Source organism: Drosophila biarmipes, chromosome 2L (assembly GCF_025231255.1).
Source record: "Drosophila biarmipes strain raj3 chromosome 2L, RU_DBia_V1.1, whole genome shotgun sequence".
NCBI classification, from domain to species: domain Eukaryota; kingdom Metazoa; phylum Arthropoda; class Insecta; order Diptera; family Drosophilidae; genus Drosophila; species Drosophila biarmipes.
The window spans coordinates 19253732-19275456 of record NC_066612.1 but is presented as its reverse complement, the minus strand read 5'-3'; the positions used below and the strand labels follow the sequence as shown (position 1 = coordinate 19275456).

Sequence of the window (21725 nt, the reverse complement as noted above, 5' to 3'; positions counted from 1 at the left end):
ACACATAAAGCGGGAAATTCGCGCCGGCTTTTCAGGGTAGCAAGCAAACAGAAGGAGAAAGACGCCGATCAACCAGGCCAGGAAAACCGCCCAAGGTATAGTTTATAAAATGCTTTATTTACCATTTTCTTGTCTGCAATAGTTCTTTGTGGTCGCGTCTTGCACACAGACAAAATCTACAGTTGTACTAAACGCACTCTTGTTTCAATTGATGCTTCTTACTGCCTGTTTTCTCTTGTTGGTTTCATCTTTATATTGTGTATTGTTGCTGATTCTTCTTGTGTGTTTTTGTTTTGTTAGTTATAAAGGGTGGAGTAACTAGCTTATCTAAGTAATTTTAAAGAGCGCCGCCGGTCTGCTGCTGGTAAACCTCGATGGTGTCGCCCTCCTCCATCTCCAGCGAGGTCGGGGTGTCGTTCTCGTTGATGGGCTGCCCGTCGAAGCGGAAGCGCACCACCTGCATGGAGAGTCCGGCCCGGTCGCAGTAGGCGTTCATCAGCTTCCGCAAGGGTGTGTGCTTCTTGATTTTGAACTGGACCACGGCGTTGTCCTGGCCGAGCACCTTCAGGTTGATGTGTTCAGTTTCGCCGCCCTTCTTTTCGTCAGACATGTTGATTTTTCTTCGTCGTTTCTCGTCGGTGCTGCTGAGTGGTCAAAGAGGTTTTTGCGGTGCGTCGAATGCCGGGCGTGCTGTACGAGAAACGAGACAAAATGCCGCAAATTAACACGCGAAAACTGCTAAATTACGCGCGCGGGGCCCTTACACAGCTGTGGGGCAGACGCCAGACGCGATTTGTGGCGAAAATATACCTTTTTTTCTCGTGGCTTGATCCTCGCCAATGGCTGAAATTTTCCACAAGCGGCTTCCTTTTGCTTTCTGCTCCAGCTACACGCCAAAAAAACTGGTGCTGGCACCAGAAGCGATTTCAACACGATACTATCGATGCTTCCCCAAGAAACTGCGACATCGATATTCCGCGCAACTACAGACTTACTCGTGTTTCGCAGTCACGGCATGTGAAATAATTACAAAATGTAGTAATTTTCTACTGCAGGAATGAGCCAAATTAAATATAAAAACTATAAAAAAGAAACCAATTTATTTTAGTTTGGGTTTGCAAACAAAAAAAATAAATGGGTGCGTTCACCAGGAAATAACAGTCACTGATCGGTAACGGATCACTAAAATCACTGCTATTAAAAAAGGTCGGTCGGTCAAATGATATTCAATAAATTGTTGGTTCGCACTGTAATGATTAAAGACGAGCGATAGTACAAAATCCAATAAATTCAAGTGAGTCAAGTTTAAGGTATTAAGCCACACATCTTCCATAAGAAACATGGGTGCCAGAAAGAAATGGCATCTGCATCCATGTATTCAAGTGGTACAAAAAAAATATTCGATGTATCGATACCATCAGTGCACCCATCTCTAAGATAGTTGGTATATTACTTTATATTTTGCGCGGGAAAACAAATTTTAAAATTGATATGAAATATATTAATTCATTGTTTTTGTTTGGTTAATATTGACATTTTTACAATTTATTCAAACTATCCGCACACTAATTAATGATTATTGTCCTAAATTTTATAATCGTTCTGATATTTGGCAAACCCCTAATGATACATAGATATCATAGTATCATCTTACTATGAGTTAAGTAAAATTAAGAATGAATTTTGCGTTTGATTTGACATTTTAAACTCAATTTCAATAATATTTATTTATGTGGCAAAAACGCAAGTTTTAAATTTTGACTATAGATTTAATAAATCTGAACACAAGCATTCTAGTTAAACCGGCTAAGAGATTTTTCACAAAATAAAACAAGGGCTTTTTTGTTTTAAGGCAAACATTTTGTTTATTTGCTGATAAAATCTTAGTGATATAACCACTTCTCTTCACTATTTGGTGATTTAAAAGGTACCTAGTTCTCCCATTATTTCCCCACCAAGAGTCCGAAGTACTCAGAGTCTATTGCTGGGGTCGTGTATACCAAAGAATAAGAAAATAAAAGACGGCCCCCAATTTTGTCAATGTCCACCACCCAAAGTAGGGTCTACCAAACTCTAAAGCGCCTGACCTGACCTGAACCGTCGTTACCAGTTACCAAAAGCAAACCTTTGTGCAGTTTTCTGTTCTACGAGGGTTTCCGCCGCGTGTTCCTCTTCAGTACGGTAACAATCAGCTCAACGTACATGAAAAGATCGAAATGGTAAATTGGTTACAGACATAATGGATAAGAAGTGGCAGTCTGCCACCATTGCCACAGACCATCAGAGCAGTTCGCAATGTGTACCAAACAGAGCAAAGCTCCCTTACCGTCGCGGCGGTCGAGCAAATCTTACCGAAGATTGGGGCAAACTTACAGCCGTTTTGCACATTTGGTTCGGAAGGTCTTAGAATTTAGCCCGCGACTCAATTTAACAACTTACACACCACAACAGGCAACCCAGAGCGGAGGAGAGGAGGAAAGTATCGGTAGCTATCTCGATTCTAGAGCGGTCCTAGAACGGTAGACGCATGGATTAGTGAGGTTTGTGCGTTGACCAAATTACCTGATGTGGGCTTGGAATATAGGACTGTGTGGGCTTTGCTTTGGCTACGAGTTCTGGCGGAACACTAATTTTCGTTTTGTTACTTTGTTCTGTACTGTGATTAAATACTTATGCTTTTGATTTTGCTTTCACGCTAGTCAGAGTCAGATTTTCAATTGATTGAAAACTGCAAGAAACAGAGAAAAAGGCACGGGTTAGTGCAAGGGTTTGTGTTCAAGTTGCGTTTTTGTTGAGCTTATTGCTAGGTGAGTAAGAAAATCCCAGGAACCACCGTGGGACAGTACCATATTACGCCATCGTCATGGAAGGATTCCAGCTCCTGGCTCTCTCCGGATTCCCTTTGACCCCCTTACCAAAGGTGGGGAAACAAACACATGTAGGGCTAGCTTTATTTTACTTACTTTTCTTTCATATTCATTTGTTAAGAGTTACTTATAAATTTAAATGATTTAAGCTACGCACAAATAAGTGGATTTTGCGTTTAGCGGTCTGGGGTTTCTGTAATCTTGTTCTGCCTGGCGTCTCTCCAGGCTGTACCTTAAAATTTTCTGTGTAAAATGGAACCGTGGATTGCTATGGTTAGTCTCTCCGGGACTGCGGTGCATCGAGTCGAATGAATAAATAGTTGCGACCCACAGACGACTGATTTCTACAATTATTAACCTTGAAAGACTCCAGGACCCTCTCGCTGCTTCTCCATGCCTACTGACGCCACCAGCTCTGGTCGCTGGCGCCCTGCTGCTGGCCATTGTCGGGATTGGGATTCGGATTGGCCGTGCCACGACCCAAAATTGGCGGCGGCGGCACACTGAACATATTGTGATGCGCAGGCGGCGGCCGGTACTTCTCCTCGTTCTCGTCGTCCACTTCGCGCTTGATGGTCGTGTTCTGGTAGTCAAATGAGGGATAGTCATCGTCGATGGGCTCCTCCTTGATCTTAATGACGTCCATGTCGCGGAAGTCGGGCTTGCGCTCCTTGACATCACCGCCGGATCCGGCGCCTCGTTCACGATCCCTTCGCTCACGCTTCCGCTCGCGCCGCTCCCTGGAGGACTCGCGTTCGCGCGACTTGGAGCGCTTCTTCTTCTTCTCGCGCTCCCGATCGCGATCACGCTCGCGCTCCCTGTCACGCCGATCCCGTCGGTCGAACTCGTCGTACCGCTCTCGGCTGCCCGCTCGTCGTTTTCTGCGCTCGCGGGAACGGCTGCGCGAGCGACCACTATTGGCCACAGCGCCACGTCCGCGATCTCGTTCCCGGTCGCGGCGTTCCCTGGAGCGAGAACGTCGCCGCTCCGCCCCGAAACCGCGTCCAGACCGGGCATCCAGGCCATTGGTGCCGGCGCCGCGTCCAGGACCCTCGCGATCCTCACGCTCCCGCTCCAGTCGGTAGCGTTCGCGCTCCCGCTCGTTGTCCTCGCGGCCGGAGTGCTTGATGTTGACATCGTTGCCACCGCGACGCGTTCCGCCCAGACCGCCGCCCAGGCGGCGCGGTAGCCAGCCCTTCACTGTACGAGCCCGCTCCACGTCTACCAGGACGCGCTTGCTGTCGATCTTCTTACCATCGGCGTGCTTGTAGGCGGCGTGCATGTCCCGCTCGTGCTCGTACTCGATGAAGGCGTAGCCCTTGGGTTTACCTGACTCCTGGTCGTGGATCAGGACGATCTTCTTGATCGGCCCGTAGAACTCGAACTCGCGCCTTAGCTTGGACTCCGAAGTATCGTAGTTGATGCGGGCAATGAAAAGCGTGCGAAAGGGGTCCTCCGTGGCGTTCTTGATTTCTGTGGGATCCCACAGCGCTATTTCCCGCTCCAGCTTGTAGGCCACCTGCTCGGCCTTCTCGCGCCGGCGCCGTTCCAGTCGCTCCTGGCGCGTCTCCACGGTTTTCGGCAGCGGCGTGTCCTTAGGGTCCTCGAAGTCGGCCATAAACTTAGCCACTCCGAGGTAGCCGCGGGACTTCTTCTCGTGCGGCAACTTGTCGACCGGCGGCATAAACGGGATGGGATCCCGGGCCGCGAACAGCGCCAGCAGATTCGGCGGCAGATATTGGGTCATTTTGGGATCTTTTTTTGTATTACCTTTTCCTGAAGTTCCTCGTCTACGGAAAAATGGGCACACATTGAGGTTAAGGCTCGATTTGTTTACCCCGCGGGCTAGAATTACCGCTCGAGGAACTTACCTTAGGCAGCCATCCGCTTGGCAAGAACGAGTCTTGGGTACTTCGAGTAAGTACCAATTATAAAATCGATGGCACGCAAATTATTTAAAAAATTTTCTTCAGTTTTTTCGCCTGGCTTGTGCAGCTGGTGTGGCCGTCGCACGGACTATAGGAAACGCAGAAGAACTATAAAGAATACTGAAAATGTGCATATGTACAGATTGCAAATGGCAAAAAATACCAAGATAAAGTAGACTATGGGTGGGGAACTTGGACTTTGATGGTATAAGGTGAGAAACCTTGCTTAAAAGAATGCCTTGTAATGGGTCTTAAAATAAAATCAGGTATAAGGTTGTAAGCCTTGCTTGGGACTTTTTTTTTATTATTTCAAGAAAATTTTAATTTTTAAGCAATATCAAAAATAAAAATAATTCAAAAAATGAGCTTTACATATTTGATCAACAAAATTTAAAATATGAAATGAAAAAAAAATAACATAAATTAAAACAAATTTAATTTTCTGCTAAGATCCACAATATACATAAATAAAATCCAAAGCAGTTGGCAGAACGAAAGTTAAATATTTCTCCGTAATCATCCAAAATGCACGTTAACAATGTCACTTAGTCCTAAGGTCGAACATTTAAAAATCCTTTTTATATTTTAATTTAATGTTGTTCTACACTGATCGCCTATTTCATCCCTCTTTCTCTGTCCCCGACTCTGGTATTATTTTTATTTATTTTAAAACAAAAAAATTAGCTTTTAAGCAAAATTCAAGAACGAGTTTGAGCTATACCTATGTGTTTAATAAATAAAAGTACACAAATAAAATAGGCAAAGTTAAACAATTCTAAACTAAAAAATCGAGCCCGAAGGGTAGCTAAACAGAGGTTAATTTGCTCTCCTTAAATTTACAATTGAGTGCCTTAAATAAAATCGGCCACAAGTAAGGCAACTCAGTTTAAATGTAGAAAATTCGTAAACCCTTCTTTTATCAAATTGCAATGTTTTCTTACACTGATCGCCAATGCCACCTCTACCCTTTTTCTCTGCCCCCTTTCGCTCGGTAGTTTTTCGGTATTTTCCCTGTCCCTGTCCTGCTTACTCATCGCTCCAAAGCCGAATAACGGATCTTATGATCGAACTTGTGTTAAACGTGATTTCGTTCTTTTTTGAATAGTTTCAATTTTCGACCGACGAAAAGTGTTCGTTTTAATTTTTAATCAAAAACCATTTATTACGTGAGTATGGACCCTCTGAATGAGAAGGAGATCGAACTTACGAGCTTAGGCAGCCAAAGCGCAATGCAAATGGCCGAAGTTGAGCAAGAAAATGGCGCTGGCGCCCTGAAAATTGCCACCAATGCTGCGAATGCAGGCGATCACCTTGCCGTGGATCAGCAGGACGAGGCGCTGACCCCCAGTGTTAAGAGCAAATTCGAGTACCCACCCCCGCCGCCGCCACCCACTCCCGTTCAGGCTCCGCCGCCCGCCAAGGCCGCACCTGCGTCGGCTCACTCGGAGCACCAGGACGAGGACGAGGCCAACTCCGAGAAGTGGGAGGATCCCTGCGCCCCGCCCCCACCGCCTCCGCTGCCGACCAACGCGTTCCTGGCCGCCGGACTGGGCTACCTCAAGCTGCCCGCCTTCAAGCTGAAGGACGCGCTGGAGAAGGCCATCACCAAGCTGGAGGCCAACAAGCGGACGCAAAAGGCCAGTCCCGAAGTGAGTTGTCTTTTAATATTTAAAAAGCAGATCTGCAATTTAAAATAGTTATTTGGTAGTTGGCTTGCAGTTTAAAGCTGCAAGTTGCAAGTTGCAGAATGTTCGTATGCTTAAATTTCATACTTTAAAATCATTAAATTATTACATGTAGCCGAAATTTTCCATTTATTTGATTTTCATATTTATTGAGTATATAACTATATATTTTAAAAATAATTATTCTTAAAAAGACATTTATAATGTAGGTCTTCCGTTTTCTAAATTTCATGAGTTCTCTTAATGCTTAAAGTCTAGTTCTTCTGAACGATTTAAAAAGATTTTTTGCATTTTTTAATCGATTCTACATTTTTAGACTTACACCGCGTTATATCTATAATATTGTTCGTCCTTTCTTTGTTCTATAAGTGAGTACCTTGGGTAGAGCGTTTATGAAAAGATAAAAGAAAAAAATATGTCCTGGAATAATATTCCTAAGCATCGGCACTAAATCTAATAATAAATCCGCAAAACCTTGTTTTTCTACAACAAATACGAATTCTTTAACATTTTATTGTTCCCAAAAATAAATTAAATTTGTAATCATAAATGTTGTTTAAAGAAGCTGTTTAATTTTTTTCTTACACCTACCTAAATTTTGTTTTTATATTTACGTGTGCGGTAACAACAGCTGTTTTTGTATATTTATATATATGTATGTGTATATATTTTTTTAAGTCTAATAATATTTTTTGATTTGTCCTGATCGTTTTGATGTTAAATGTACTATTACAAAAATTATGAATTACTGAAACTAAATTTCAAGACATTCAATTCTAAACTGAAAATCAAAGTAGGCATGATAAATGTGTCAACACATCAGCTGTTGGCCCTTTCCATTCGACATTAACATTTCAAAGAATACAGACGATATTCCTACATTCTTCATCATGACATTTTTTAAATGTTGCTTTTACTTTGGTAAACAGTCTTCCCGTTCCATGAAAAACAAGAAGGTGGAGACGATTGAGATGCTGCCCAGACGTTCGGGTCAGGAGGCAATATGCGATGGCCCGCTGATGGCCTTCCCTTCCTCCAAGGCGCTGGTGTTGCACCCGAAGACCAAAAAGCCCGCCGTGCTTATGCAGTTGGAGAGGCATTTTAAGGTCGTCGAACTGCTGGCCAAGCAGAGTCGGGTCTTCGCACCCATTTCCCGTGAAGCCATTCCGATGCATGGGACCTCGAAGCAGCCGCACGAGGACGAAGGCCTGGCACTGCAAGTGCTCTCGGCCCGGGCATCCACACCCTACACCCAACCGAGCAGCATGTTGTCCTGCACGGCCGTAAGCTGTGATCTCGACCACGACTCGCCCAAGAAGCAACAGGCCGTCAAGGACTTGGGGGCAGATCAGCATCCGCAAAAGGGGCAGCACAAGCGTGCTCCCAGCACTGGAATCCACAAGCCGGGAAGCCTGCGGGCGCCGAGGGCTGTTCGCCCTGCCACCGCTCCGCTGGTCAGCAGCAAGCCGGTGAAGATGTACACTCGCTCCCACCTGCTAGACATTCGCAACGGCATGTTCAGTGCACTGATGCACAGGTCCAAGGAGAGCTTTGTCATGCCACGCATCGCCACCTGCGATGACATTGAGCTGGAGGCCCGACTCCGGCGCATGAACATCTGGCGGACCTCGGACGGCACAAGGTTCCGGGCTCGCTCCAGCACCAACAACTCGAGCTCGAACAACAACGAGTGCATGCCTGCCTTCTACAAGAACAAGAACAAGCCGCAGTTGATCAGCGACGAGTCCATCATCCAGAGCCAACCACCGCAGCCGCAAACAGAGTTCCAGGTGAGCCTTCTTACCTACTTGCTATTTTTTTTATTTAAATGGGAGTGTCTTGGTTTTCGATTGCCTTACATCACATTCTTTTGAAAATTACTTTTTTTTCCTACTAACAAAAGTACCTTCATCAATTTTGCCCACGGTTGTTTTACCCATAACATGCTTTTTTGTGTACAGAATTAAGAGGATTATTTTGAAGGATTTTTAAAGAGATAAAACTTTTTTTTACAAAACTTCCGCCAAGAAGAATATTTTATTTTTGTTTAACCTTTAATATTATTAACTTACTTTAAGAAACACGAAAAGGATGTTTATTTGTTCTTGCCTTTTCGTGGTGCTTTCGAAAATGTTTGAAAAATATCTGTTTAAAATAATACAAAATCAAATTAATATTAAGAAAACAAAATTTCAAAATATGAAGTGAAAATTCTAATATTAGTGTATTTGAACTTAGGGTAAGTTCAAATAAAATAGCTCTATAACATTGACAATACGTGTACAGTGCACATTTTCTCGAAAACAAAAGTAAGAAATTTTATTATAATCTTTTTTAGCTTTATATTCCTAAATATATTTTATTACACTTATCAGGTAGCCTATTCGCATCTGTCGACCTATTGTTTTGACTGCAACTGTGTATTAGGTAACACAAAGTCGCATTATTCCTAGGCTTATCTGATAAATCAATGATTGCATTGCACCCTGGAGGTCAAGGGGCCTTTGCCAATCATGCTAATCGCTTGGTGGATCATCGCTATTTGGCTGTAGCATTATTCTAGAATATTTTTTACAAATGATTGCAAATAGCTTTAGAGTCGATCGACTGTTTTCTTTTATTAAACTGAATACGACTTGCTACGACCTGCGCCCCCTGGTGACCGAGATCACTTCGCCAGGTAATGGCACTTTCCATCCACCTCCCGCAACCGCTGGGCAGCCTGCTCCGGAGTCAAGTCGCGCTGGGCCATGGCCAGGAGCTCGAATCCCACCATGAACTTGCGCACGGAGGCCGATCGAAGCAGCGGTGGATAGTAGATGGCGTGCAGGGTCCAGTGGGCACTGGAAGCGTGCGCATGCTCCGGTCCAGTCGGTGCTCCGTGCCAGCCCATCGAGTAGGGAAACGAGCACTGGAACAGGTTGTCATACTTGGTGGTCAGCTCCTTGATGGTCACCGCCAGATTTTCCCGTTGTCCGAGCGTCAGGTCATTGATCCTCTTGTTGTTGTTGCGCGAGATTAGCATGGTTTCGAAGGGCCAGGTGGCCCAGAAGGGCACCACCACCAGCCAGTCGGGATTTTCGATCACGATCCGCTCCTGGCGCTGCAGCTCCCGCTCCACATAGTCGGCCAGCATGGGTCGCTCGTTGGTGGCGTAGTAGGCACGCAGACGCTCCTGCTTCAGCTGCGGCTCTGTGGGCAGAAAAGAGCACGACCAGATCTGGCAGTGCGGATGCGGATTGGAGCAGCCCATGGCGGCGCCCTTGTTCTCGAATATCTGCACCCAGGCGTACTTGGCACTCAGCTCGTTGAACTGGCGGATCCACCTAGATAGGCAGGGAGATAAAATTGGTGTTTATCACGGGCGTGCCTCTGATATAAGCCATAAATCCTAACTTACTCGTCGATAACAACGACAATTTCCGCTGCACTCATGGTGGGCAAGGTGAGATTCGACTTGGGATGGAAGCACATCACCCGGCAGTTGCCACGGGCAGGTGCTATCTGGAACAGGGGATCGTCACTGTTGGGCGGAACGGGCACCACCTCTACCAGGGCCGGGAAGTCGTTCTCGAAAACATAGGTGCTCTCGTAGGCAGGGGTCTCCTATATGTATCATTTAAAGTAGACATAAGTATATTGGTATAATAGGATTGTAGTCTTCAAAATACAATTCCATTGGGGCGGGTGACTCCAGGACAAAGGGGATTGGTGGGATCGAAGTCGGGCAGCTCGTTCTTCTGCGGCTTCTCTTGCTGACCCGACCAGGGGCGTTGGGTGCGGTGAGGGCACACCAGGACCCATTGCCCGGTCAAGGGGTTTAGTCGCCGGTGCGGGTGTTCTTTGAAAATATACAAATTTATTAAAATATAAATATAAGTATATATATAATTTTTTTTAAGAATGGTAAGGGTTATAAGGTAATCCTACCTATACCTAAGATCAACAGAATAGTGCTCAACAAGTGCTCCAAAATCAATTTTTTTGTTATGTTAAAAAAAAGAAATTTCAATAAAATAGACGATTGTTTTGAAGCACTTCTTGATTACTATTCTGTTTAACTAAAGATTCCTTTATATATCTCAAGAATGCAGATCTGTTTCTTAGTATATAAATCTATGGATTTTGCTTCAAAAGAAGCACTCGCTAAGCACCATTATGTTGACCCAAAGTATAGATGTTCTGATCAACTCTTCTGAGGATTGGTACATAAAAATACAATGTTTTTTAAGCACTTTTACACTACTCTGCTACTCTATATCTTATCAAAATCTTTTGAGACTTGGCACGGAGACCCGGCTCCACCGCTCCACCTACCACTGGCCACAAACTGCATCGTGTCGAAAGTCTGGCGCTCGTATCACTCGGATCGGATTATGACCACTGTTTGCGGTTACGGGCGCTGCTCCGCGCTCGACCAAATCCACGGGACAAGCGCAATGTCAACCGGCTGCGTTGCGATTACGGTTGTTATTGCCAGTGCTGTTCGTGTTCCTCTTCTGGCACCGATTCCGATGTCGATTCCAATTCCAGTTCCAGTACTCCTGCTCGCAGCCCCAGTGTGATTTTCCACTTGCACTCCGCTCTTCTCGCTCCACTCCCGCTCTCTGGCTCTCGCTCGCTCTGCCGGCGCTCGTTTAGCCTAGCACACATTCCGCCTTTTAGTCGAACTGTTCCTTTGTTTTTGTTCTATAAGCTTATCTCCCACTCAGCTGGCAGTGATGGTGTGGGTGTGTAGGGTATGGGTGCGGGTGGGTGTGCGGTCCACTTCGCTGGCCCTTAGAGATGGGCAGCGGTCGATAGGATGCCCTTAGGGATGGGTGTTATTTGAATTTAAATTATAAACGGAAGTTTTATTTTCCAAGGTACATATTCTATCTTATAAAGATATATCGTTTTTAATTGAATTCTTAGTCCTTTAAAGTTATCCATTTTACTTTGATATTTTTTGTCTTTTTGTCTAAAAATTGTTAAATTAAATTATCCTTAAAGATGGATGGTACACGAATTTCTGTCCTGTTCGAATATATTATTTTAAATTTAATATGAGTCCTTTTAACGTTATGTATTTTACTGTCATTATTCAACCTCCATGTTTAAAAATTGTTCAATAAAATGAACCCATGGAAAAATTAGTTATGATTCATTAAAATGAAACGACTTGACTTCCATTAAAAATTTGGGTGGCTCCAAATTTATGGTTGGTTGTTTAATTGGGTCTGACCGAATTTGATTCAAATTTGGGTACACCAAACAAAAACACCCTTTAAAGAGGTAAAATGCCGTGACGATCGCACCTGCAACACATGTATGTACAAATGTTTTTTTTTTTGTTTTTACAAATTTCTAATTTCCTAACAACGGTTTGAAGCTTCTTCTGTAAAGAGTGGAAAACTTTTTTGAAACGAGATGCAGACGTTCATACCTAAATATATTTCTTAATGTTAAGCATGCCTATTGGTTGAGATCACTTTGAAATACTGAAGAATTAAGTACAAAAATCTTTAAATTTAAGGATCCGGCAATCGTGAACCAAAGGCGCATTGGAAGCGGTCGTTTCAATCACTCCAAGTGGGGCTACAACGACGCCGAACCATACCATTCGTACCACAATGGCAAATCGCACGTGGAAGAGGCTAATCCGAAGCACAAGAACAGCAGCAACATGACTGTGCTGCAGTTCTTCGACAATGGGGAGATTAGTGGCATGCCCCAAGGACGACCTAACACTCCTGTGATGGGGATGTCCAATAACCGCTCCGAAAACGAGACGCTGAATTCGAACGAGTCCAGCGAAGATCTGAGCCGTGCCAACGAAAACTATGTGAAGCGCGTGATGTCCGGATTCCTGGTCGTTTCGAAACCAAAGTCTCGGGAGTCCGAGGATAGGCATCATCGGCGCTACCGAAACCAGAACGAGGAGCCAGAGTGGTTCAGCTGTGGACCCACCTCCAGATTGGACACCATCGAGCTGTGCGGATTCGATGAGGAAGAGGAGAGAATGCTCAAGGAGGGCCACAATCAGCATGGGGTTGGAGAATCAGAGAGGGAGGCGCCCAAACATAAGGTTTGTGTGCACTAAATTCACTTCTTTACACATTTTGAATATTTACTTCCTTAAGGTGGACCAAAATAAGTACAAATGGGCGCATCCCGAGCCCGTGGGCCGCAATAAATTCATGCCGAAGCACGATACAAACAATAACCAGAATGTGGAGAACATGAACAAGGTGTTGGCCAACGATCATCAGCAGCTTAAGGATGACAAGCGCTCGGGCGGTGTCCGTTCGTTTCAGTTTGATAAGTTCAATCACAGCCAATCGACCTATGAGAGTAGCAGTTATGTGAATCAACAGGCGCCGCCACCACAGCAGCCTCAGCAAATGCAGCAGCAAGCGAATGCAAATGAGAGCAATTCTAAATTCATGTCGTTCTTCGCTCGTGATAGGAACTCCTCGTCGTCTTCGCTGAACGAGTTTTTCAAGCAGGCCATAAGCCAGGGTCATGGCAGCAATCCGGAGCAGCCCAAACCAGCGGCTCACATGAACCAGATGCCGTCGGTGGATCAACTGGAGGCCAAGTGGCGTCGCAACTCACTGACCAATGCTGGCGAGACGGCCAACAAGCAGTCGGAAACATTCCAAAAGCTCATTGGCTCACTCTCTGCGGCTAAGCCGCAGCCACAGGTGGCGGGCTACGATGCCATTTCCAACTTCATTATGCAGCAACAACAGTACCAGCAGCAGCAGCAGAAGCAGCACGTCATCATCCAGCAGCAACAGCAGCAGACCGCCTTTTTGGCGGGCCTGCAGTTGAAGGCGATCCTCGGACGGGCCGACACTCAGTTGCTCCTTCTGCGCCTGACTAAAGGTGGGCTGAACTGTAACTTATGTTCAAGTTGGACTCTTAATTAATCTTGATCTCGTCTTCCTCCAGGCGAAATATCCAAGCATGGCCTACTGGTGCAGTTGGCCAACCCACGCTTGTCGGACATGGATCGCGAAGCCATCACGGCTGTACTGCAGTTCACCAACACCCAGCAGCAGCAACAGCAGCACAAGCAGCAGCTGGACATGCTCTCGAGCACGGTGATTGCCAGTCAGCTGCAGAATCTTCACAACCTGGCCATAGTTCAGCAGACACTGGCCGCCAGACAGCAGCCGCAGCAAAATCCTCAGCCGCAGGTGCCGCCGCAACTGTCGCAGGAAGACTTGCAAGCCCATGCCAATGTCATCATGCGAAATGCTGTGATGAAGCGCAAGCTAGAGGAGCAGACCAACAAGTTGATGAATGGCGGAGCCAAGCATCAGTCGCAGCAATCGCAATTAAGCCGTGGTCAGCAGCGCCATGGGCGACCGGATGCCGCCTCGAATGCTCTGCTCCATGCCTTGATCTCGGGTGGTGGCAACAGTCAAGCTTCTAGCCTGATGAATGGACAGCAACAGCAGCAGCCACAATCCCACTCAAACAACCGACGTCCTGGTGCAGATGCCAACTTGCGATTCGCTGAGAACCAAAATTTCCAAACTTTTGAGCCGAGTCAGCCTCACTTTCCTACGCAGTACAAGCAGCAATATCAGCAGACCCAGCAACCACAGAACCAGCAGCCCCTTCAGCCCCATATGCGCCATCAGAACCACTCCGGCGGAGGCAACAACTTCAGCAAGTCTCAAATGCAGGCCCAGTCAGCCATAGCCATGTTGCCCAACGGCGGAGGTAAGTCTCTGATGAGTTTAGTTTGGAGAACCTATTAAGATTCCTAGACTAAACGACTCCGAAAAGTATACCGTGTTGATCATAGAACACCTTTGTCTCTTGAACTATGAAAGCTAAAGACACCTTAAGGTACTATATAAGTTTAACTTAATATTCCCTGCATTCGAAGAACTTTTGTACAAAGCAAACTGCGTTTCAAACTTTAAGGGTAATGTAATAATTCATAAACCTTATGGCCCCATTCTTAGTATTTATCTTGTGAGTCAGGCAGCCATTTACAGTCTCATTTCTCGAAAGCAGAGCAAATATGCACTTTGAGGTGCACTTTCTCGTATTATTTGTAAACTGGTTTTCGCGACTGCAAACACCGCACACTGTTTGCACGTCACCAGTGCCTTCGAACACCTCTCGAAGTGTTGATTCAGACGGAGCATCAAGGATGTGCTGGGTTGTTTCATGCCAGACAGATAAGTTGAGACAATAAACAAGTGGGTCACTAAGAAACATGTTTTAAACTAATGATGTTACTGCAACCAAGCTTAGAAACATAGTTTCTGCGACAAGTTTTTTTTTTTCTTTCTAAAACCTGACTCATGGGTTCTATTTGCCTCCAACTTGGTGCGCAAGCGGTTCCCCATCGATCCCCCATCGGATATTGGATGTATTGCTAATGTTACGTACGTGGGACGTTCCCAGAGCCGAAAGGTATTTGCATCTCACGCTTTTGCTCTCAGTTGTTCAAGGCACGCCTGAGGCGAGGCATTATATGTATAAAAACAAACATTTAACGACAGTCGCAGTGGCTTTATCAGCCAGCGGAATGTAGTGGAGTACGGATGGGACCGAACTGGGCGAGGAGAGTCAGTTGCCACGCACGATTAGCAAAAGAGGGTCAAGAGCAAAGCTTAGATTCTGTGGGAAGATTCAGTGCGGTTACAGAATCCAGCAAGAAAGCTATCGAGTTTGCAATGCTGTGCAAAATATGACATTTGAAATCATTTAATGGATTGTGGAAAACAACCTCTATCCTAATTTATATTTAATTGGCACTACATAATGTTTGAAATCCAGACTTGGTACTAGCTGCTCTTAAAAACCTGTCTGGTTAAGAACGCAACCATCGACTCGGTTTTGTTTCTATTTTTATTGCATATTTAAAGATAAAACCGCCTTGGTGGCTTAGTTCTGGGCGGTGGGAGTGTGGACTTTGCCGGCAAACAGTATGTTCCCGGTGGACTCCTCCTCGATGAAGAACACAAACGGCCGGTTCACGTTAAACTCCTCGATGGTGGTGCTGCCGCCGAACTTGTTCTCGATCTCCACCACGGTGGCGGCAAAGGCCTCCGTGCCCTTCTCGTTCACATTGATGCCGGCCTTCTGCAGGATGTTGGACACCTTCACCTTGCCGGCCACGTCGGCTCCGCGGGTCAGTCCCGGCAGCGAGGCGCTGTCCTCGAAGATTTCGCGCACGCCCAGGCTGCGCAGCGTCTCCTTCAGGTTCTGCTGGTAGTCAAAGTGGAACTTGGGCAGCGTCACCTTCACCTTCACCTCCTCCATGGCCCACTGCGCGCCCTTCAGCTCGTCGTTCTCCAGATTCTTGACCAGGTCATGGATCCCATCCAGGGCATAGGGCAGCAGCACGAACAGGGAGTTCTTGCCCTTGTAGGGCAGGCGCAGAATCTGCGCCTTCAGCTTGTCCGAGTTGGTGTAGTAGAAGTAGTCGGTCTGCTCCATGAACTCCGCCCGCGACTGATCGTCCTTGCTGCGGAAGAAGGGTCCCTGGAAGGTGGTGGCGAACTGCCGGCGCCACAGGCCATTGAAGTAGATCAGATTAGTCAGCAGCATCACGCTGCTGCGCACATTGTCGGGAGCCACCAGCTGCTGGAGTCGGCCCTGCGTGATGTTGGCCGCCCAGGCGTTGATGGCATCTGCCGCGGCCTCCGCATTGGTGAAATCCAGGGCCTCCACCTCGCTGTCGTAGAAAACCTTCAGGATGGCGGCGAACTTTTGCTGGGTCTCGATGAAACTGTCCGTGAAGAGCTTGGTGCGCACACTCAGCGTATCGTGGAGCTGGTTCTCCTTCTTGAACGAGTTCAGGGTCTTGCGGTAGAACTCGCGGACGTTGTTCTGCGACCGGATGTCCGTCTGCGTGCTGGCCAGCTCCGTCTGCGTCTGGGTTCCGACTCCGGCCGCCTCGGACAGCATGGCCAGCACCAGTTTGACGGAAAATGGCGAGATGATCACATTCTTGGCGGCCGTCTCGTTCTGCAGCACCGTCTTGAGTAGGTGCCAGGAGAAGGGATCGTGGGTGTCGCTCCTGAAGGGCACAAAGGTGTCTATGTCGTCGTAGATGCCTGCAGCGCCGGAGGGCAGAGCCGGAGACCCGCTGGGCAGCTTGTCAGTGCGGGTTTCGAACACGCCCTGGGGCGTTGTGGTCGTCGGAATGGAGTTGCCGTTGCCGGTGGCGCAGGCACTCAAGAGCAGCAGCATCACTGCCAAATCCAAATTTCCGCCCATCTTTGTCATCTTTGCTTCGGTCTTCTTCTTCGTCTCGATCTTCTTGTGGCGTCTGCTTTGCGCTTCTTGTTCGCAGCAAAACAACTGTTAAATGCGCGGTTTGCGGGGAGCGGCGAGGGAGCGCCGGAGGAGCGAGCGATAACCGTTTGACGCGCCGTTCCGACTGAGAGTGGCTGGCGGGCTGAGCGGTCAGACCGTTTTAAAAACCAGCTTCAAGCCTCTCTCGTCCGCTCTACGCCGTCGACGTCGCAGCCGGCATTGGCGGCGTCGTGGCTGCGCGTGTGTGTGCTTTTGGATGGGACTCCCAGAGTGGAGGAGCGCGGCCTACGTCACTGTCCCCAGCGATGGTGATTTCGCAGTGAGGAGGAGTAGATGGGAGAAGTGGGATAGCACTGGGTGGATGTGCACTGAGAGATCCTTTAACTTTGATCGTTCCTTTTAAGTTAAGATAATTTGAATTCATAATGAATGAGAAACCAAAATAAGTTGATAACATATACTTTGAATCTTTCATATGTTGTATACTTTTTTTTAAGCTTTAGATGCGTTTCAGATTTTTTTTAAGGTTTAGTTTTTAGAATAAGTGGGGAAATGTAGCTCAAATACTTAGTTACGTGAAATGTTTAATTCGGGAAACAACACACAATGGAAATAAATTATACGTGATTATAGATTAAAACAACTTAAAGCGCTGCGCTATATATCCTTCTTATGACGAGTCCTCCAATGATTAACAAATTTAACAATTTAGGGAAAACCCAAATAGTTTCGATCAACATCTTAAAATGGAAAGAAAGCTCTTTACTTATCCGTTATCAGTTTTTCCCCATGTCCGTTAATTATGCAATGGTGTGTTTTTCTAGAAGTACGTCACAGATTCTACTGCAATGCCGCCCAGTTTATTAATAGCTTTTAATAAAAATTTGAATTTTAAATGAGCTCAACTAGTGTCATCCCAAGTCTGGCAGCACTGGCATGTGACTTCTGCCAGTGCTGGTAAGCGGGGTGTCCACCATCTGATCCACACTGAAATCCCACGGTGCGTTGATGTAACAGCAGCCGGCAAAGAAACTTGTGCATTTCATGATAAATAGTAAATAATTAGCTGCAACCCAAGCACATGCCATGCAAATTCGTCGTCCGCGAGGTGTCACAGTTCCGCAGTTGATGGTGGTCACGGCTATTGGGGTGCTGGGCGGTATTTACATTTGGCAGCCACTGATTTTGAAGTACAAGAACGATAAGAAAACCGAGGCTGAGCCAGCAGCACCAGCTGAAGCTACTAGTACAAGTCCAAAAAAGTTAGCACACACCTTAACTATATATTTTACGGCATCTTAAATAACCTTTACTCTCTTCCCACCCCCAGATGAGTTTCATTAACAATCTCAAGAGATTCGCCACCACGACTGTCGGTCTAATGGCCATTGGCATCGGATCCACGGTCCTCATCTACACCACCCATCGTTTAGTCATCAAGCCGCATCTTCTCCAGAAACGCCGCCTGGAAGCCGAGGCCTGTGCGGAGTACCTCTTCCAGCAGGAGGGCCACTCGCAGATCGCCCCATCGAGAGCCAAGCAGAGCGAATATTGAGTGGAGGATGGCAGCGGTTCTCTGGACATCTTACATACTTCTAGCGTAGTGATTAATTACCAAATTTCAATGCTGTAACCTGGTGAACAATGGAATTTTACTTTCATACCTTCAGTTTGGATGGAGAGACCCTTATTCTTATGTTCATTTTAGAGTAATCAACAACGCCTATGTTAAATCCAATGGAATTTTTATGGAAGCAATATGAATTGAATAAATAATGAAAAGCACAATTGGTTCAAGGACTAGACACACAACATAACACACATTAGGTTAACAAAAATGTAAACTGTTCACCGCATTCCCCTGAACAGGCTCAAGGAGCTGCCATGGTCCTTGGCCCTTTGTTCCTGTTTTCGGAGTATGGCCTTCCACTTGTGGGTGGGAAAGAAGTTCCACAGCGAGAAGGTGTCATCCAGGCCGCCGGTGGCTATGTTCGTTCCATCTGGGTTCCACATCAGGAACAGGGTGCCGCGATCCTGGTGGGACATCAAGTCAACAACTCGATTTAGGGAGGCCAGCACAAGAATTTCGCAAACTGCAAAGTCCGAGTCATCTGTACAAAAAGATTATTACCTTGAGTGGTGGTTAGGAGCAAAGTCGAGAGAAGCACTTACCACGCCGGATAACGTTGACCAGCAACTCGCCCGTGATTTTGCTGAATGTGACTGTCTTTATTACTATCCTGTCGTCCCTGCGCCTGTACGAGGCCACAAACTGGCGCCGTGGGATGTTGAAGATGAATATCGAGGCAGGACTTCGCTCTGCTGTTTTATGTAAAAACAATTTAACATCCGATTTCTAATGGTTCTTAATTAGTTTCAATATTCCAACTAATCACTACTATTAATCAAGGTACAACCTACTTACCCACAACTAAATCCTCACCGGTCCAGGGATGCCAGTCGAAGAGTATAGATCGGCCGCCCAGCTTCAGCAGGCGAATCTTCAGCACGGCATCGAAGATAAAAATCTTGCCATCCGTGTCGCTGGACGCAAAATACTTTTGGGTGGGATCGAACTTGATTTTGTTGACCTTGTGGCGGTGCTCGTGGAACTGCTTCAGAGTCTTCAGCTTGGGCATGGCCAGCACGAGGATAATCCCGCACTGGGTGCCGCACGTGAGCTCCTTGCCGTCGTGAGACCACTCTATGCAGCTTATATAGCCCATGGACTTGAAGATCAACTTGCGATAGGAGACCAGAAACTCCATGGGCGACCTCACCTCCCAGAGGTCCAGTACTTCGGGGCGAAAAAGGAGCATCAGGAAGGAATAAGCGGGTGTAGGAGGACTAGGGCAATACCTGGGTAGTTCCGGTCCATGCAGCCGATGGCCAGGTATTTGCCGTCTGGCGAGTACTTGAGCGCGGTGGGCGACTCAACACTGAAGACCATGGTGCTCTCATCGAGATTGCGCCACAGCATGATGTCCTGGCCGGAGGACATGGCCACCATGCCGCCGGACGACCAGTCCATCATGTTGTAGTCGACGGGACTGCAGATTCCAGGCATATTATGGGTGGCATTCTGAATGGCATGCGGACGCGCCCGTGGGTTACATGGCCAGTCAGAGTCAGAGGAGTCACTGTCCACAACCGTGGAAGGGGTTCCTTGCTGGCTGTAGAACTGCAGCAGTCGGCGATCTTGGATTCCAAAGGTCCGGTTGATGTTGGCTATGAAGCCACTCTGGCGCCAATAACTGTCCGTCAAAGTCTCACCCTGATCAGCAATAAGATAAATATATATATTTAGTTCGAGCTAGTAATCCCCATCTCACCGTTTCCAGAATATCGTGCTCCTCCCGCTTGCCAATGTACTTGAGATTGAATTCAATATTCTGGCGATCGAAGCGCTTGGGTATAAACCTTTCACCGACGTAAGACGCCTCCTGGCTCTTTCTTATATCACTCTAGTAGGAGGAAGAACTGAGTTTCGGTTGTCAATTTGTGTCTTGGGCCCGTTATTTCACCTTGTAGACTGCCTCCTGCTTCCAATTTTTGCGGCGCACCTTCTTGAAAGGGGCCAGGGACTTTTTGTCCAGCTTGGAATTTTTATTGGGACTGTCGCACACACTCATCTCGACGAACGTTAAGATATTTCTGTTTCGTTTGCGCCATTTTAGGGTTTCGTATTGAGAGCACTTATTTTCTAGGCCTCGAGAGAGTTATTACAGTTACGGGGACAGTAAACTTCGGGTAAGCCGAACTCTACTAACCTTTTTGGTTTAAGATTTAATGAAAAATATACTACTTAAACGTATATTTTCAAGAGTTTGGGGTACAGCTACAGCATTATAAAAAATAATACTTTGAAGCCTTGAAAATAGTTTACGCATAGTAGAACTCATTGAAAAAGTTTGCTTATTATTAATCTTATACCGATAAAAAAAGGTTAAGGGCCATTATCTAGATTGGCTGGTGGAACGCCTCAAAGGCGTTGTCCACAGGTTGCCGCAGGACGGGCAAATGTCGCGTCGCTGGAGGTAGGTGTTGATGCACTCGCGGTGAAACTGGATGTTGCAGGATCCGCAGCGGATGTCCCACAGCACCAGGCACTTGCAGAGCATGCAGTTTTTGATGTGCTCCCCGTGATTGGAGGCCAGGTAGAAGCTCAGCTCGACGAGGCTGCGCGGCCCCAGGTAGATTCTCTCGTCCAGCTCCATAAAGTAGCCCATTTCAGTCCAAATGTGGAGCAGTTCCTGCATGCGGCTCTTCTTCAGTGGCTTCGATGTGGTCTGCGAACCAAGCTCGTTGTAGGCGGCATTCCAGGGAATGTGGCAGTCCTCCTCGGAGGCGATCTTGTCCAGCAGCTTGGAGAAGTACTGGCAGTCGTCGGGCGACAATCCGGTGTTGGCCACGTTGTCGGGCGTGGCGTCCGTCTTGGCGTACACCAGGTACTCCTCGGCCTTGATCGGATACTTGATGAAGACAAGCGACTGCCCCATGTCGCTAATGGTGTCGTTTATTTCGCTCACAAGCGCCTTGATGGCCTCCTTGCTGGAGGGGACTGGTACTTTGTGGCGGGCGCACAGCGGTGCCAGGATCTTGTCGATCAGCTCGTAGCTCAGATAGCTGTGGTTCTTGCAGGCGCGGAGGAAGCCGCGCTTCACCACCTCCATGTTGAGTATTATTGGATGATAATAGCAATTTCAAAGCAACTCCTGAGTGCAAGAATAAATGCGCGCCGACGCAGTGTGCCCAGAGCAGCAGTGCCGTGGAACACCTACTGGCGAAATTCGGTCACACTGCGGCGCTGTTTTTGAATATCAATGCTTTCAAATATAATTGAGTTTTGATACAAACTTTATTGTTCAAAAAGGAGTAATATTACTAATTTGGAAATGGAATAAAAAATCTTATGCTAAAGGATACAAATATAAAAAAGCTTTAAATGGATTAAATTAATTACCATCATAATA

At 46.7% G+C, this 21725-nt stretch overlaps 8 protein-coding genes across 8 annotated transcripts; 2 read left to right on the top strand and 6 right to left on the bottom strand.

Moving 5' to 3' along the window:
• Window positions 1-96: 96 nt before the first annotated feature.
• LOC108033311 (small ubiquitin-related modifier 3) lies at window positions 97-965 on the bottom strand. The gene is made up of 2 exons (XM_017107586.3): window positions 811-965; window positions 97-690 (listed from the first exon to the last, which is right to left on the bottom strand). The coding sequence occupies exon 2, from the start codon at window positions 608-610 to the stop codon at window positions 338-340; it is 273 nt and encodes a 90-aa protein (XP_016963075.1). The 5' UTR covers window positions 611-690; window positions 811-965; the 3' UTR covers window positions 97-337.
• A 1972-nt stretch (window positions 966-2937) lies between these two features.
• LOC108034130 (U1 small nuclear ribonucleoprotein 70 kDa) lies at window positions 2938-4890 on the bottom strand. The gene is made up of 2 exons (XM_017108918.1): window positions 4739-4890; window positions 2938-4657 (listed from the first exon to the last, which is right to left on the bottom strand). The coding sequence occupies exon 2, from the start codon at window positions 4612-4614 to the stop codon at window positions 3265-3267; it is 1350 nt and encodes a 449-aa protein (XP_016964407.1). The 5' UTR covers window positions 4615-4657; window positions 4739-4890; the 3' UTR covers window positions 2938-3264.
• A 922-nt stretch (window positions 4891-5812) lies between these two features.
• On the top strand, window positions 5813-18231 carry LOC108033711 (protein cup). The gene is made up of 6 exons (XM_017108243.3): window positions 5813-6444; window positions 7410-8270; window positions 11996-12547; window positions 12603-13350; window positions 13417-14196; window positions 18083-18231. Exons 1-6 carry the CDS (start codon window positions 5968-5970, stop codon window positions 18094-18096), a joined length of 3432 nt encoding a protein of 1143 aa, XP_016963732.1. The 5' UTR covers window positions 5813-5967; the 3' UTR covers window positions 18097-18231.
• On the bottom strand, window positions 9073-11054 carry LOC108033713 (probable galactose-1-phosphate uridylyltransferase). The gene is made up of 4 exons (XM_017108246.3): window positions 10798-11054; window positions 10152-10321; window positions 9881-10086; window positions 9073-9806 (listed from the first exon to the last, which is right to left on the bottom strand). Exons 1-4 carry the CDS (start codon window positions 10814-10816, stop codon window positions 9149-9151), a joined length of 1053 nt encoding a protein of 350 aa, XP_016963735.1. The 5' UTR covers window positions 10817-11054; the 3' UTR covers window positions 9073-9148.
• LOC108033712 (serine protease inhibitor 27A) lies at window positions 15322-16899 on the bottom strand. The gene has a single exon (XM_017108245.3). The coding sequence runs from the start codon at window positions 16720-16722 to the stop codon at window positions 15376-15378; it is 1347 nt and encodes a 448-aa protein (XP_016963734.1). The 5' UTR covers window positions 16723-16899; the 3' UTR covers window positions 15322-15375.
• LOC108033715 (uncharacterized) lies at window positions 17740-18540 on the top strand. The gene is made up of 2 exons (XM_017108248.3): window positions 17740-18014; window positions 18083-18540. The coding sequence occupies exon 2, from the start codon at window positions 18083-18085 to the stop codon at window positions 18305-18307; it is 225 nt and encodes a 74-aa protein (XP_016963737.1). The 5' UTR covers window positions 17740-18014; the 3' UTR covers window positions 18308-18540.
• On the bottom strand, window positions 18481-20651 carry LOC108033716 (protein cortex). The gene is made up of 6 exons (XM_017108249.3): window positions 20277-20651; window positions 20085-20216; window positions 19612-20026; window positions 19178-19549; window positions 18925-19074; window positions 18481-18863 (listed from the first exon to the last, which is right to left on the bottom strand). The coding sequence occupies exons 1-6, from the start codon at window positions 20382-20384 to the stop codon at window positions 18601-18603; spliced, it is 1440 nt and encodes a 479-aa protein (XP_016963738.2). The 5' UTR covers window positions 20385-20651; the 3' UTR covers window positions 18481-18600.
• LOC108033714 (non-structural maintenance of chromosomes element 1 homolog) lies at window positions 20552-21498 on the bottom strand. Its single transcript, XM_017108247.3, has one exon. The coding sequence runs from the start codon at window positions 21423-21425 to the stop codon at window positions 20709-20711; it is 717 nt and encodes a 238-aa protein (XP_016963736.1). The 5' UTR covers window positions 21426-21498; the 3' UTR covers window positions 20552-20708.
• Window positions 21499-21725: the final 227 nt, after the last annotated feature.

Excerpts from the sequence above, each read along its gene's own strand:
- LOC108033311 (XM_017107586.3), bottom strand. The coding sequence starts at position 610 with ATGTCTGACGAAAAGAAGGGCGGCGAAACTGAACACATCAACCTGAAG.
- LOC108034130 (XM_017108918.1), bottom strand. The coding sequence starts at position 4,614 with ATGACCCAATATCTGCCGCCGAATCTGCTGGCGCTGTTCGCGGCCCGG.
- LOC108033711 (XM_017108243.3), top strand. The coding sequence starts at position 5,968 with ATGGACCCTCTGAATGAGAAGGAGATCGAACTTACGAGCTTAGGCAGC. Across the intron at positions 6,445-7,409 it reads CGCAAAAGGCCAGTCCCGAA|TCTTCCCGTTCCATGAAAAA; the intron begins GTGAGTTGTCTT and ends TTTGGTAAACAG. Across the intron at positions 12,548-12,602 it reads GGGAGGCGCCCAAACATAAG|GTGGACCAAAATAAGTACAA; the intron begins GTTTGTGTGCAC and ends TACTTCCTTAAG.
- LOC108033713 (XM_017108246.3), bottom strand. Across the intron at positions 10,087-10,151 it reads TCACCCGCCCCAATGGAATT|GAGACCCCTGCCTACGAGAG; the intron begins GTATTTTGAAGA and ends TGATACATATAG. Across the intron at positions 9,807-9,880 it reads ATTGTCGTTGTTATCGACGA|GTGGATCCGCCAGTTCAACG; the intron begins GTAAGTTAGGAT and ends CTGCCTATCTAG.
- LOC108033712 (XM_017108245.3), bottom strand. The coding sequence starts at position 16,722 with ATGACAAAGATGGGCGGAAATTTGGATTTGGCAGTGATGCTGCTGCTC.
- LOC108033715 (XM_017108248.3), top strand. The coding sequence starts at position 18,083 with ATGAGTTTCATTAACAATCTCAAGAGATTCGCCACCACGACTGTCGGT.
- LOC108033716 (XM_017108249.3), bottom strand. The coding sequence starts at position 20,384 with ATGAGTGTGTGCGACAGTCCCAATAAAAATTCCAAGCTGGACAAAAAG. Across the intron at positions 20,217-20,276 it reads AGCAGGAGGCAGTCTACAAG|AGTGATATAAGAAAGAGCCA; the intron begins GTGAAATAACGG and ends TCCTCCTACTAG. Across the intron at positions 20,027-20,084 it reads AGCACGATATTCTGGAAACG|GGTGAGACTTTGACGGACAG; the intron begins GTGAGATGGGGA and ends ATTGCTGATCAG.
- LOC108033714 (XM_017108247.3), bottom strand. The coding sequence starts at position 21,425 with ATGGAGGTGGTGAAGCGCGGCTTCCTCCGCGCCTGCAAGAACCACAGC.